General features: G+C 58.1%; 1 protein-coding gene across 2 annotated transcripts; it reads right to left on the reverse strand.

Annotated features, from left to right (window-relative positions):
- Positions 1-755: 755 nt before the first annotated feature.
- Positions 756-13,489, reverse strand: TNFAIP8L2 (TNF alpha induced protein 8 like 2). Of its 2 annotated transcripts, none has more exons than XM_067569722.1 (2): positions 13,446-13,489; positions 756-2,376 (listed from the first exon to the last, which is right to left on the reverse strand). In XM_067569722.1, exon 2 carries the CDS (start codon positions 2,369-2,371, stop codon positions 1,811-1,813), a length of 561 nt encoding a protein of 186 aa, XP_067425823.1. In that variant the 5' UTR covers positions 2,372-2,376; positions 13,446-13,489; the 3' UTR covers positions 756-1,810. The 2 variants fall into 2 exon arrangements, with proteins under 2 accessions (XP_067425823.1, XP_067425824.1); XM_067569723.1 differs by lacking the exon at positions 13,446-13,489 and adding an exon at positions 13,374-13,423.
- Between the last annotated feature and the right edge of the window lie 1,273 nt (positions 13,490-14,762).

Consider the following 14,762-nt stretch of genomic DNA (forward strand, 5'->3'; position numbering starts at 1 on the left):
GGAGCCGGGGGCGAGTGGGGCTCCTGCCTGGGAGGTGCGTGAAGGTGAAGGAAGGGGGCTGATGCGGTGCAAACAGGCATTGATACATGGAGTCACCAGTGACAGGAAAGCAGGAGTAGCGCCTCCCCCCGGCTGAAGCCTGAGCGTGTCTGGGCCCGTCCCTGGGGCAGCTGCCTCTGCCCTGCCCAGCGAAGCGGCGTGTCCCATTGCTGCACCGTTTGCCTTCCCTGCTGTGATGCCCACGTAGGCTGCCAACGATGCTGCAGGCTGGCCTTGCCCGCACTCAACCTTCCTCCTGGAAGTGTCTGAGTCCCCTTGGCGTCGCTGTCACCCGCAGAGCTGCTCTCGGTCCCTGGCTTCTGCCCCGCACACCTGGCTTATGCTAACCCAGCACATTGCAACCACAGACTTCTCTGTCTGCTTCCTCCTGGCCTAGGTGTGATGTGGGTCAGATGCCCAGGCCAGGGGCTGGACTGAGAGCCTGGGAGACCCGGATCCCCTCAGTGCATGAGCAAACAGCCCTCCTCTGAAGAGCCCCTCCCCCCTTTTGTGCCATGAGTGCCTGCGTGCCGCAAACTGGGCTGAGACCCATCAAACTCGTTTCATGCAGCCCACAGCACCGTAACAGCTTTTACATGTCAGTGCAAGGAGCAGCCTTGAGAAAACTGGCACCTTTCGCAGCCTGGCCCCCCCTCCTTGAGAAAACTGGCACCTTGAGTAGCCCGGCCCTCCTCCGAGCGCACTGGGTTCAGGGCGGAGGTGGCTGGCAGAATGCCCCCTACTGACTAGTCAGTGCAAGCTCCTGCGGCTCCTCGGAGGTCCCCACCCAAATGCTTCCCCTTCCCCGTCGCACAGGGAGCAAGTCCCAGCAGCGGCAGCTCTTCAGAGGCCTGGGTGCTAGTTCATGCGCTGCGTGACCCGGAGGACCTTTGACCCACAGAGTTTCTGACCCACGCGGGTCCCCCCTTCTCACCCTGCTCGTGGCCTCGTCATGTCTTTGGCAGCAGCTGGGCTCCGGGGGAGACAGCCCTACGCCCTGCATGGCTGAAGCTAAACTAAACCTGAGCTTGAGGCCTGCCTGGCCGGGGCTGTGCTCCTCTGAGCACGTTCCTGGGGGCTATCCCTGAGTGCTGGGGAGTTGGGGGACCAGGACAAGGGTTCATGCTGGTGGTTGGTCCCTCCCCACTGCGTCCCTGGGCATTGCGCTGACGTGCCATTGGTGCATGAACTCGGAATCTGTCCCTCACCCTCGTGTTTTGCTGGCTCTGGGGAGCTGCGACTGATCTTTGTGGCCAGGGGCTCCCCTGCATTGGGGGTGTTTAGGGAGGAGTTGACTTCAGTGGGCATCAAACCAGCCCCGTAATGCCATGCACCCAGACGGGCGCCTCAGGCTGGCCCTGGCGCCCCCATGCAGCGGATCCCCCATGCCACGCAGTGAGACGGGAGCAGCTTCTTGCCTCTTAACATGTTAGTAACGACGACAAAACGAAACGCTCTGTGAGAGTCGCAGCAGGTCCGTGGGGGGAGGAAAAGCCGGGGCGGGGGGGCCAGTCCTGGAGGGTGCGGAGAGGACTGGGGTGGGCGTGGAGAATGCAGACAGTCCAGAGCCCAACCGGGCCTCACCTGAGTCTTGTTTGTCCCATGGGATCATCCAGTTGTCCATCCTCTATAAGCCTGAAGGTCCGTGCTCATAGGTTAGGATTTCCATAGGTGCCTAAGGGAGTTAGGTGCTTCCAGGCCTCCATTGGACCCAACTCCCATAAGCTTTTGCTGTCTGAGAAGGAAGAGAGAAGCAAGCCCTCCACCCCCCTCACAGCTTCCCCTCGTCCATCAGCTTGTTGAAGCCCTGGCAGATCTTCTGCAGGTGCGGCCGGTAGGGCTCTCCAGGGCTGTACAGCTGGCCGAGCAGCTCGAGGTTGGCGAAGTGGTCGAAGACGTGGCGGATGCGCCCGTGGGACTTGGCCGTCAGGTGCTTCTCCACCAGCTGCAGCAGCACGTCACGGCAGTCCTGCAGCAGCTGGGCCAGCACGCCCGGCTCGAAGGTGAACTCCACCTCGTAGAAGCTGAGAGCTGTCATGGCGCCCTGGTGCAGCTTGCGCTTGAAGTCCTCCGCCAGACCCAGCTCGCTGGCGCTGAAGCGGTTGTTGCGGTAGAGCACGCTGATCTTGACGGCCACCTTGACCAGGTTCTTGATGACCTTCTGGGCCTCGGCCCGGTTCTGGGTGTGCAGCTTGGAGACCCGGTACAGCTCGTCCAGGATCTCGCTGCTGGTGTCGTCCAGGAACATGTTCACCACCGACTTGCTGGCCATGCGGCTCAGGATCTTCTTCTCAGCCTGCAGGGCCAGGTTCCTGGAGCTGAACGTCTCCATCGTGGCTGTAAGGGGGGGGTGCAAAAGAGATGATGGTGTTAGGTGGAATAGCAGCATGTCACTTGCAATTCTTGCCTGGGGCTCGTGAGCCCCTCTGACTCTGGTGCCACCCCAATGCCATACTGCTTCCTGGCGCCTGGAAGAAAGCACTGTGCCTCAGTTTCCCCAATCCCTGCTTACAGATGTCCTGCATGGCTTTGCCCCTCCATGAGCAGTGACTTTATTCCTGGTGAAACTAGAGACCAGCTCGTGTAGCAACTGCCCTCCCTCCACTGACTTCGGTGCCAATTTACGCCTACTGGGGATCTGGCTCAAAGACTCTGTGCACAGAGCCGGGCACAGCTTGGGCAGACACGGGGCATGGTTCCCAGCCACGCTGCCCCTGCTCAAGTCCTGCCGTCTTGTCTTGGAGGCGATGCCCTTGGAGCATGAGAGTCCAGCGTCTGGCTTGACCAGAGGGGGAGCAGTTCAGTGGGGTAGTTGAGGGTCAACGCTGCTGCATGGACTTTTACCGGCTTCTCGTGGATTCGCTCCTCTGACAAGTGAATCCTGGCTGCATGACCCCCCACAACTGACATGTGCGTTATTGACCAGCGGGTCGTGCTCAGCCATAGACCAGGGGCGGAAATTGTGGCTTGTGACTATCTGCAGTGAACCAGCCGGTGCTCTGCACGCGTGGATCGACTGAAGACATTTGCCAACCGTTACACCCTGTATTTTGCGCAGCTTTACGTGATTGACTAGCCTAAACCCCTTCAAAATCAGGGCATCTCTGCACCCTTTTAGCACCTGCCATGCCACTGCCCAGCCTGGAACACCACAAAGGTTAGTTTACCCACTTCTCTTTTTTACACAGCACCCCGCGGCAGTGACTGGCAGCTGTGTTGGATGACAGAGGCTTCTGAGGCGAGGATTCGCCAGGAACTGGACTGAGACCCACCAACTCATGACACGGAATCCCTCTTTTGCACTGTCACATCTCGGGAGCCCTCCTTGCTCTTTAGTCCTTTGCATCAGTGCCAGGCTATTCACGAGAGCTGCCCTGGACAGGCCTTTGGGGTAACAAAGTCCAGTTAAATCCAGATTTCCCATTGTCTGTGCAATGCAAACCACTGACTCCAGGCTGTGCTCCAGATTAGCCTGGCGTGCATGTGGGTGCTCTGGTATTCTAGCACATCCTGTCTCCAGTTGCAGATCTCAAAGTGCGCTACAGAGGAAGGGCAGTATGGTTATCGCTCTTTTAGAGATGGGGAAACTGAGGCAGAGTGACTTGCTCCGGGGCATCCAGCAGGCCACTGCCAGCTCTGGGAATGGAAACCAGATTTTGTGTGTCCCGGGCTGGTGCTCTATGCACAGAGCTACCCTCTGATCAATAGTTATAGTGTTAATGAAAACAAGCAACAGCACGGACTACACAGCAGAAAGCTGCCTATGTTTTTAGTGCAATTAACGTTCCTCTTGGAGCATAAGTGGCATGTTAGGCCCACAAAATGTACTTAATGGCTGGCCCCACTGGCATGGTGGGAGGGCACTGGGCCCACAACCCAGAGATGGATGGAGCAAAACCATGTTCCGCTGGCTCCCTGCCTCCTGTGGAGATGAAGGATAGCCCAGTAGTTAGGGCAGTAGCTTAGCAAACCTGGATTCAAGTCCTTTCTCTGCCACAAACATCTGGTGTGACCTTGGGAAAGTTGCCTAGCTGCTCTGTGCCTCAGTTTCCCTATCAGCCCAATGGAGGTAATTGCCCTGCCTCACAGGGGTGTTGTGGTGAAAAATACATTACAGCTGGTGAGGGTGCAGATGCGATGGTAACGGGTGCCAGCTAAGTCCATACCAGACAGACAGAACTCCGTGCCTCGGAAAAGAAGCAGCTGTTTAGAAGGATAACAAAGAGCATCTGCAAATGCACCAGCCAAATTAAAAGTAACAGCCAGGATTTTCTGTGGTGAGGGTTTGGAATTCTTTAATTTCTTGGGGCCTGATCCTGAGAAAGCGCAGAGCACATGACCTCCCTAAAATCCTGGTTCCTTAAGAGGTGACTTTGGCACAAGTGTCATGATATTTTTGGTATTTTTCTTCAAGCCCCAGCTCCTGGAGTCCTGTGATTACATGAGAATCTCAGCTTTCGTTTAAAGACAAATTAGGTTTCTAGCCCTTGTGGCTGCAGAGAAAAGCTGGATCCCCACCTCCAACGGCTCAAAACCCTGAAGACGAATAAAAAAGCTCCTTCCCCCACCTGTATTATTTGTTTTAAAAAACCTCATGATTTTTAAGCGAATGTTATGATTTGCTGGGGGGGGCCTATTTCATGACTTTTCAATGCTTGAGGTGACAAGCTGGGCCCCCCCAAAATCACCAGTCACCCTTCTAAGTCTTGGCCACTGATATTTGCTTTCTGGTGCTTTTCACCCCAAAAGATTCCAGGGTGGACCGAGGTCCCTGAAATGCAACCACCTCTGGTTCGCAGCACGCAGAGCAACACGAAGCAACTTTAGGGCACCAAAGACAACAGAATGTGGCTGAAATCGCAGGTCACATGGAGTCAGTACAGTACCTGAGAGAGGAGAGCGCCCCCTATTGAGACAGCCACCCTGCTCCCTGCAGTACAGTGCCCCCTAGCGCTGCACTGGGGTCAGCGGCTGACACCTCAATCCCACATCAGGGGCCCTAGCGCTGCACTGCCTGGATTGTGACGTGGCTGAATCAATTGTTCCAGTGGGGGAGGAAGAGGAGTTGTGGATCCACAGGGAAGAGGAAGGCTTCCGGTTATTCTGCCTGAGGGGTCCTGCTGGGACCCCTGCCAGTTTAATGGGGCCCTGGTGGACTGCATTCTTTGGTTAATTGCAGATTCCTCCTCGAGGGAATTTCTGCTTGGCGTGAGGTCCCAGGCTCAGCCTGGTTGTGCTTTCCCCAGCGTGAGAGGGGTCTGGGCAGCCAGGGATCCCAGCGCTGCATGTCTGGCCTGCTGGCTTTGCGTGAGATTGGAAGGAGATGGAAGACCAGCTGCTGGACGGCGGGGACGTGTCCTATGACAAGCTGTGACCAGGGCTGAAGCCAGAAAGGCCTGAAGACGAAAGCCCTGATTGGCAGAGGAAGGATGGGCTCGGCCTCTGCAGGTCTGGGTTCTATTGCTGGCTCGGCCCCACTCTGCCCGGGTGGGCAAATCAGAGCATATCTCTGTGCCTCAGTTCCCCTCCTGCAAGATGGAGCATGGCGCCAGGTCTACAACGCCCCCTACTCGGCTCCCAGCAGCACAGCGCCCCCTGACTGCAGCGGGACAGCGCCCCTTGCCTGAGGCCCATGTAAGTCAGAGCAGCCCCGAGGAGCCATGCCCTAATGCAGGGGGTGGGGGGAGCTGCTACTGGGGTGATGCAGAGATGGGTGGCTTGTATAGGGGTGGGTGGGGCTAATGCAGAGGGGAGGGGGGTCAATGGCGCCGCAGGGCTGATGGCGCAGTGTGGGGGCGGATGGCACTGCAGGGGGTGGTGCAGTGTTGCAGGGGGCTGGGGATGTGGCAGTGTCGGAGGGGGGGGGGAGGGGATGGCACACCAGTTCAGGTGGCAGCGGAGGCCGGGCAGGTTTTGCACGAGTCTCAATGGGCCGTTTCGGCAGCGCCACCCAGGCACCCGTGGCTTTCGGCCTCCCGCTCTTCCGGCTTCGGCCGCGCAGAGCGGGGATTGCAGGGATGGAGCTGAGATTGCCTTCGCTGCGGCCCTGAGGCGTTTCCATTGGTGTCACTGGCGACTCTGGAGCAATACCCTACAACATGCTTCCGGGCCAGCCAGACACAGGCTCCCCGCCCTACCCAGCACCCCTCCGGCCCGTCGCAAAGCTGCAGGAAGTGCCTCTTACCGCAGGAGATAGCTGCAAAAATGAGCTAGTGACAAACACGCTCTCTTCCTTTACGCCTGAGCATTGTGGCCTCGGGACGCTAGATTTCTAAGGCAGCAGCACGTGAAGGCCCCAACCACCATCCGGGCTCCGTTGTGCTGGGCTCTGCACCAAAATAGACCAATTGGGGAAACTGAGGCACAGAGCGAGCATGTGATTGGTCCGAGGGCCCACAGGGAGGCTGTAGCGGAGCGAGGGATGGAAGTCAGGCTTCTCGAGGGCTAGGGAGCACACTTCTGACACCAAGGCCAGCCTTCCAGTTGGGCTGGGAGGCTTAATTAAAGTTTCCGAAGCTCTTCAAGCGCCTTGGTTAAAGATCGTTAGAGCAGGGGAAAGTTTCTCTCTCTCTGTCTCACTCAGCTTTATTTCCTGTTTTTCGTCTTGCATCTTAGTATAACCACCGTGCCCCTTCCTGAGCCCAGGTCCGGTGCTTCCCAGAGGTGCCGGATTTGTCTGACCCCTGTTCTACCTTCCCCATTGTCTGCTCAATTAAGACAATGTCATGGGAACGTGAAGGGGGAGGCTGAACATCTCGGGACAGATGAGACCAGGAAATGGGAATTCTGGTAACAGAGGCCTTGCCCGGCACATTGTGAGTGCGGGGTGCATGGGCCATTAGATTCAAATAGCTCTTGGTTCATTTATTGTCAGCATTTATTAGTTTTATTTTGTATTATTAGACCAATTTAAAATTCTCAAAAGATTTGAGAGTAATCATCAGACTGGGGGGTGAGGGGAAGATAGTGCTGAGCCTCAACTCAGACACCACCCATCAACCACAAGCCAATGATCAGCAGTGAAATAGTTACTATAATATGCCATCATCATTAGGATGCAGTTAGCAAGCCCCTGAGCTAATGGAAGTAGCTCAGACTCCATTGTCCAACCCCAAGCTCCTACTACAGTCATAAGGCAGCTGGATATTTTGGCTGGAAAAGCAAACACCCATGAAATCATCAACTGCTTTGACATTTCGCTGATCATCATTAGGGTTCAGAGTTAACACAGCTATTGCCATAAAATGGGGTAGCTCAGACTCCACTCACCAGCCCCAAGATAACTGGATGTTTCCATTAAAAGGTGCTCAGCAGTGAAATAGTTACCCACGGTGACACTGACCCTCTCATCATCATTATGGTTCAGTTAACAAAGTCATTGACGTGAATGGGGGTAGTTTAGGCCAGCTCCACCCATCAGCCCCAAGGTCGTCCCACAACCGCAAACTCAATCCACTCAACTGGATTTTTTGTTGGCTAAAGAAACAATCAGTTGACAACGTCAGCGCTTGCACCGGCATCATTAGGGTTCAGAGTCAACACCCGGCTGAATTAAAGGGAAGAGCTCGTGCCCTCGCTCTGAGCTATTGGTTCAGGCTGCCCTGCCTGCAGACTCAGGAAGGCAGCACTGCCTAGAGTCACCCTGGGGATGTGATGAAATTCTGTGCCGTTGGCTGCCGTTGCAGGGCTCCCTGCAGCTCCTTGTCTCTGCTTTTGCAGCAGGAGGAGCCTTGCCCCAGTGCCAGCTCTGCGGGCTGAGCCAACCCCCTGCCCCAGGGCTTGGATGACAGAAGATTTCACAAGGCCGGCTGAGCGATTGCATCTCATCCTGGGAGACGGGCAGCCCTGCTGAGTTGATGAGGCAGAGCGGTGCAGCCAGGCGTGCCGGCAAATCACAGGGGAAGGCTGGACACCTGTCGCGTGTCGTTCACCAGTGTAGCTGCCGACGGCTGAGCTGGTGAACATGATCATTGGAGACAACTACCTGCATGCACCGTGCTGCGGCCTGATTCTTTCTATATTACTGGGGTCCCACCCCGCAGCTCCCATATCCGCTGTCAGCCAACCAGCCGGGAGAAAGACATGTGATGTGGAGGGAGTATTGTCTAGTGGTTGGAGCAGGACACCTGGGTTCTAGTCCCAGCTCTGGGAAAGGAGTGGGGTCTAGCGGTTAGAGCAGGTGGGCTGGGAGTCAGGATTCCTGGCCCTGGAAGGGAGTGGGGTCTAGTGGTTAGAGAAGGAGGCCTTAAGAAGGAGGACTCCTGGGTTCTATCCCCAGCTCTGGGAGGGGAGTGGAGCTGAGTGGTTAGCACAAGAGAGACAGGGAGGCAGGACTCCTGGGTTTGAGGAAGGGAATGGTATCTACTGGTTGCAGCGAAGGATCTGGGGAGTCAGGACCTGGGTTCTATTCCCGGCTCTGCCCTGGCGTGACTGTGTGATCGCAGATAGGCCGCTGCCTTTCCACTCGCCCTGCCCCGTAGCACAGAAGCTGCCGTCCGCACGGCTGTGCAGTGTGCTCGGCTCGTTCCTCCTGCCTGGCTATGCCTTCAGCAGATGCATCCTCTGCCCCCAGCCTTCAGAGCCCCCTTCCGCTCCAGCGCTTGGGGAGGAAGCTGAGGGGGCCTGGAGAAGTCGTTTGTTTCGGCGGAGGGGCGTGCTAGTCCTGCCAGCTGGCTTGGGCTAAGAGGGGGGGAGGGAACGGTGGATGGCTCCCCTGGGGACGGCTCTGCAAGCGGGGCTGCCTTTTAACACGGACTGCGGCAGTGGGGGCTGGTCGTTATAGCACGGGCCCTGGGAGTCAGGACTTCTGTGTGAGCCCCCTCCTCCCCACCGGGTATCTGCTGCGCCCATGCTGTTCCTGGGCCGGGCACTGCAGGAGGAAGCTTGTCCTGCCCTTGCCTGGGCTGCATCTGTTCTGTGGATGGAGGAGGCCGAGCTCCAGCAGCTGGTGCTCCAGCTGTCCATTGCGACCTAGGCATCCCTCTCAGGCCCTGGCCCTCTGGGGGCGCCCCCTCTCATTGCTGTGGGTGGCTCCGTCTCTGAGCTGTTCCTCTCCCCTTTGGCAGCAGGTCACAGCTTCAGGCGTACGTCGCCTGGCCATACCCACAGTCGTGAGCCCGGGCCCTGGCTACCTGCCCTGCCACCTTTCCCCCTCCATGCTGACCGGTTGCACTTCACGGTGACCCCGGGCAGGCCAATTTCTCACTCTGTGGCTGGTCAGTTTCACTCCGTCCCTGTTTCCAAGGCTGCGGGGGGAAGGTAACATCGGGCAGAGAGGCCCCAAAGCCAGAATCAGAACCATCAATCCAACCAACCAACCAACCCCCTCCCCCCCCCAGCCCTGCAGCCGCTGCCAGCTGAGCAAGCCCCGGCGTCGCAGACCCAAGCCAGCAAGGATTTGCAAAAGCAGCTTCTGAGCCAGTTGCTTTGCTTGGCTCGCTAAGGCCAGCCTCTGCCCCTTGCCAGCCCCTCTCTGCCCATTACAGGGGCTGGGGTGATTATTTCCTCTGGGCTTTGCCCTCTTTCTGGCCCATCTCTGTCCTAAGACCATTACGTTACTGAGCCCCTGGTTCCAAAGCACCCATGCAGCGGGGAAGGGACGGGGCCCACGCAGCAGTTCAGTGGCAGATCTAGGGACAGAACCCAGGAGTCCTGCCTGTCTGTGGTGGCCTTGTGAGCAGTTAGCGCCTGGCAGGAAAAATCAAATCAGCTGCTTTGTTAGGGAATTGGCTTCTGGCTAGTCAGACTTGAAAGTGAGAATCCACTCACTTCCCGCAGCCTTGGGCATCCATTCTTCATCCGTCTCTAGGGGCTTCCACCCACATGCCCTCCTGCCTCCTCTTCAGACATGCCCAGGCAGCGTAACGTGCTGGGCCCCATAGAGGATAACAGCCAACTACTGCTGCCGGCTAACAGCGTTGCTCTCTTAGCACCAGGGGGTCAACTGTCCAGAGCTAGTGGCACTTGGCCGACTCAAAGCTGCGTGGGGCTCTCCTGCTGCAGGGGACAGTTAATCAGATGAGTGAGTCGGCTGGAGAGATTAGCGTAATGCCCCATTAATCGCAGAGCTGGGAATAGCCCGCCAGCAGTGGGTGGGTCCTGATTGACTTGCTAGGCCCCATTAGTGGGATAATGGGCCCTCCCCAGACATCAGGCGTTACTGGATTGGAGTTGGAATCCTTAGGGAATGGGGTGCTGACCTGTCTAGTGGTTAGAGCAAAGGGCGTGGGAGCTTGGACGCCTGGGTTCTGGAAGAGAGTTTCTAGTAGTTAGAGCAGGGGGGATTTGACTTCAGGACTCCTGGGTTTTAGTCCTAGCTCTGACATGTCCTGTGACCTTGGGCATGCCACTGCCCCTCTGTGCCTCAGTTTCCCCATCCATACAGTGGTGACAATCCTGGGCCACTCCAATGGCATGTCCTTTGCAAAGCTCCTAAGTACCAGGGCAGAGCTGGAAGCCACAACAATCCTCCTGAGCCCTTTGCAAACACAAACTCACTCCGCTGAGTAAACCCAATGATCCCTGCATTACACAGGGGGACCCTGAGCCAGCCAGAGGAAAGGACTGGCTCCGGGCCCCCCCGGTGAGTCAGTGCCTGACCTGGAATGAGAGGCTCACCCTCCCACTGCCCCCTCCCAATCTTCTTCTGCAGGGACTGAGACGTCCTCCTTGGGTGGAACCATCGGGATCTCAGCCAGAGCCGGCAGCTGAGCAAAGACTGGGGGGGGGGGGCAACAGCCCGTGGCACGGGTTTATCACACCCACTGAGGCCTGACAGCTGATGGCCAGGTCTAGTCCCTGCATGTGTCATCACAGGGTAGGGCAGGAAACTGTCCCGTGTCCCTGGGCGAACAGCGCCAGCTGCATTCCTCGCTGGCAGGTCTGCAAGGAAGTGACTGTCCCTAAATACATTGATGGGGTTTTCCTGGGACTCTGCCAGCCTGACTCACTGCCACGGATCCCGGACCCAGGCGCAGGGCAGTGAACTGTAGCCCACAGCCTCAGCCGCCCTGGAGGCAAAAGCTCAGTGGAAGGAGAGTTCAGGCGAGGGAACGGCTGGGAAATGTCACTGTCGCTGCTGTCCCCGGAACGAGCCCAACGCCAGCAAACCTGGAGCAAACGGGTCTGGGGGTGCGACAGCTGCGGCGTTGTCAGAGCACTGCCAAGTGGGCATAGCGGGGCAGTGCCGCCCTGGACTCCTGGGTGCTATTCCAGACAGAGGAGATAGTGTTAGCTAGTGGTTAGAGCGGGGGGGGGGGTGAGTCAGGACTCCTGGGTTCTGTTGCTGGTTTTGGGAGGGGAGGGATGTTTAGTGGTGAGAGCAAGGGACCAGGAGCCAGGACGCCTGGGTTCTGTTGGTGGTTCTAGGAGGGGAGTGGGGTCTAGTGGTGAGGGCTATGAGCTGGGACTCCAGGGTTCTAGTCCTGCCTCTACCACTGACTGGCCTGTAGCATTTTGTTCAAGTTATGCCCACTCTGTGCCTCAGTTTCCCCCAGGTATAAAATGGGGACAATGATCGTTCTGGGGCTTGTCAGACTTCTAGGTTTTCAGCTCCTTGGAGGACAGACACTTGCTCTGACTCAGCTGCGTTGCTAAGATCACACACCCCTCTCCCAGCTGCTGGCACCTCAGACAGCCCAGGAATCCAAATCGCCTTCCTGGGGTGGTTTAATTTATTTGCCTGCCTATTAGTATTGCTGACAAGCATCCGTCACAGCGGCTGGACATCAGAAAGCGACCGGGCTTCCCAGTGGGGATACCCCACAGAGGCAGAGTGTAGGAGTTCAGCAATAATCAGACCTAGCGTTTGTCGTCAGTAGATCTCAAAGCCCTTCCCCGAAGAGGGCGGTATCTTCAAACCCCCCCCCCAGATGGGGAAACTGAATCACAGAGAGGAGGGACGTGCCCCCCACAAGGTCACCCAGCAGCAGAGCCAGGAATAGAACACAGGTCCCAGGCCAGTGCTCTAACCAGTAGGCAACACTGCCTCCCCGGGACGGGGAGTGACTGCAGAACGCTGGGAATTGAACCAGGGACCTCAAAGCACCAGCTGCCACAGCGCGGGGTCAGGTGCTAGCTGGGGAACGTAACAGCCTCGGTGGCTCAGGTACGGCTACCTCCTACTGACCGGTGGGGCTACAATCACCTTAGCGAGGGCAGTGTCCTCTTAACCCCTTCTTCCCTGAGCCCCACGCACGCGGGGGGAGCAACGCACCCATGCTCCTCTCTTCATTCTGCCACCAGTTGCACCCCCCCAAAGCTGAGGGCTCGCTCGGCCGGGCGCTAGGCAGCGTTAATTCCGCCTGCGGCCCGCGCCGTTCCTCTGCCCTGTCTCGGCCAAGTGACGCAGCGTCTCGGCAGGCCCGAAGCTCCACCACGCTGGGGGTTCACTGCTCCCCACAGCCCAGCGCCCCCTCCCTGCCTGGGGAGATCTCCGTCGCCCCTTGTGAAGCAGTGGAAGTGTGTGCGGCGAGGCATTGCTCCTGGCTTTGCCCTGGGACGCAGAGATCTACCCTCCGCTCCCCGCCCCGGCTGCTCCTGCGCATTGACCACAGCTGCCACATCCACCCGCAGACACAGCCACGGCCTGGAGAAGGGGAACTAACGGACTTTGTGCTCGGTGGAGCTGGGGGAGGCTCTCCTCCAGCTCTAAGGCAGCGTGCACGGTCTTTGCCTCCCCGCCACGCGTCCCCTGGGGAGACAGGCTGGCTTTGCTGAGAGAAAAGCAGAGTAGCTGCCAATGGAGCGAGGAGCACGTGTCTGCTCAGTAGCATCCTGGCCTCCCCCCTGCAACCTCTTCTGGTGGAGCTGGTCTGGTCTCAAACGGCCCAGTGGGTGATGCTCCCTGGCCTTGAAATGATGCTTCCAACCCAGAAATCCTGACTCCCCCCAGTTCTATCCTACTGGACCCCGGGCTCCCAACCCCACCGCTCTAACCACCAGGCCCTATTCCCCACCCAGAAGTGGGACTAGAACCCAGGAGTCCTGCCTCCCTGCTCCCTCACCGCCCCACCCTGGGTAGGGCACAGACCTCCCCCAGCCAGCATCCCCCCTTTCCCTCCATCGCTGGCGCGCCCAGGTGCATTTGGAGCAGAGGGAAGGCAAGCGTGTCTGGGTGAGGAAGGAAACGAGCGAGAGGCTTGGCCCTGGTGACAGTTGCCGTGCTAAGCTGTGCCAGGATCCAGCCCCCTGTCCCGGCCCGATCGCTAACCGTCCCCCACGCAATCCCCGGTGACTCAGAGCTGCTGCCTGTCGCAACTCGTTACGGCGGAAACTGAACTGAAAACGATCCTCCTGCCCCCCCCCCAGACATCTCTTGACGGTTCCCAACGCACCTTGGTTCTGACGGGACGGGACGCCCAAAGCGCTCGCCAACCCGCCCCCTCGCCGGCGCGCAAGCCACTCACCGCGTCCCCTGCTGTCGCCCGCCGGCTCCCGCCGCTCAGGCAGGCTCCCCTGGCGCGGGCTTTGGCATGAAGGAGGGCAAAAAGCAGAATAAGCAGCACCCTGGCGAGATAACCTCAGTGAAACTTCCTTGAGGAACCGCCGCTGGGCCCGCCCTCGTCAGCTGACAGAGCTGACTTATTTCGGGGCTTGCTTGAACTGCTCCCTGCAGACATATAAAAGCCGGCTGGCAGGCAGAGCCGGTCAGATACGGGGGAGGTTATTGTTTCCTCTCCTCCTTCCTGAAATCTTTGTCTTGAAGCACTTTGGCCTTGAGTCAGCCTGAGCTTGCTAGGACAAGAAGCCTTCGCCCGCCTGCCTGATGATCACAATGGGACTGCAAGGATCAGCCGCTTCCTATCCTGGTGTTCTTTTAATACCCCTTCGACGGAAGGGGAAACTGAGGCACAGAGATGGGGAAGTGAATTGCCTAAGGTTGTGGGATGAGGCACAGAGCGGGGCACACAACCCGGGTGTCCTGACTCCCAGTCCAGTGCCCTACCGACTGGACCACATGGCTGGCCTAAATCTTGTTAGTCGTAGTATAAGGTTTGGGAAACTGAGGCACACAGAGGGAAAGTGATTGTCCAAGGCCGTATAGCAAGTCAGTGGCAGAGGCACGATGAGACTCCAGAAGTCATGAATTCCATTCCCTTTTCCTAAGAACTAGGCCCTATGCTCCCTCCAAGAATTGGGTCTAGAACCCCAGAGTCCTGACTCCCAACCCCCCCCGCTCTAATCACTAGACCCCATTCCCCTCCCAGAGCTGGGACTAGAATCCAGGAGTCCTGGCTCACACCCCCCTGCTCTAACCACTAGACGAGCTCCCTGCCTTTGCTGAGCAGTGCTGGGCTTTGAAGAGTTCTTGCTAGCCCGTCAGAGCTGAGGCAGCGTGGCTGATGCCCATGATGCCGTGGGCAGGGGTCAGATTCCCAGGGTGGGGCCGGAGGCAGATGCTGGGTTTGCAGGTGCTGGGCACTGGCCGTTCAGAAATACCAGCGTCGACCCAGCCGGGCTCTCCCACCGGGAGTGCAGGCCGCACAGAACCCGGCAGAGCTCTGAGCCAGCCCGACACACCTGACCCTACGCTGCTTTCTGCCAGGCCAGACCCAGCCTGCCTCCTGCCAGGCCAGATCACATCAATGCTCCATGCCCAGCCCGCCCACCCTCTGCCATGCCTCCCAGATCAACCGGTCACGGAGTCTGAAATCCTATTTCCTGCCATGCCCGATCTGACCTCTTGTCCAGAGCAATTCTGGCCCTTGGCAATACATGCTGCT

This window comes from Emydura macquarii, unplaced genomic scaffold (assembly GCF_026122565.2).
Source record: "Emydura macquarii macquarii isolate MOO-44397 ecotype Brisbane River unplaced genomic scaffold, CSIRO-AGI_Emac_v2 contig_2924, whole genome shotgun sequence".
Taxonomy (NCBI): Eukaryota; Metazoa; Chordata; order Testudines; family Chelidae; genus Emydura; species Emydura macquarii.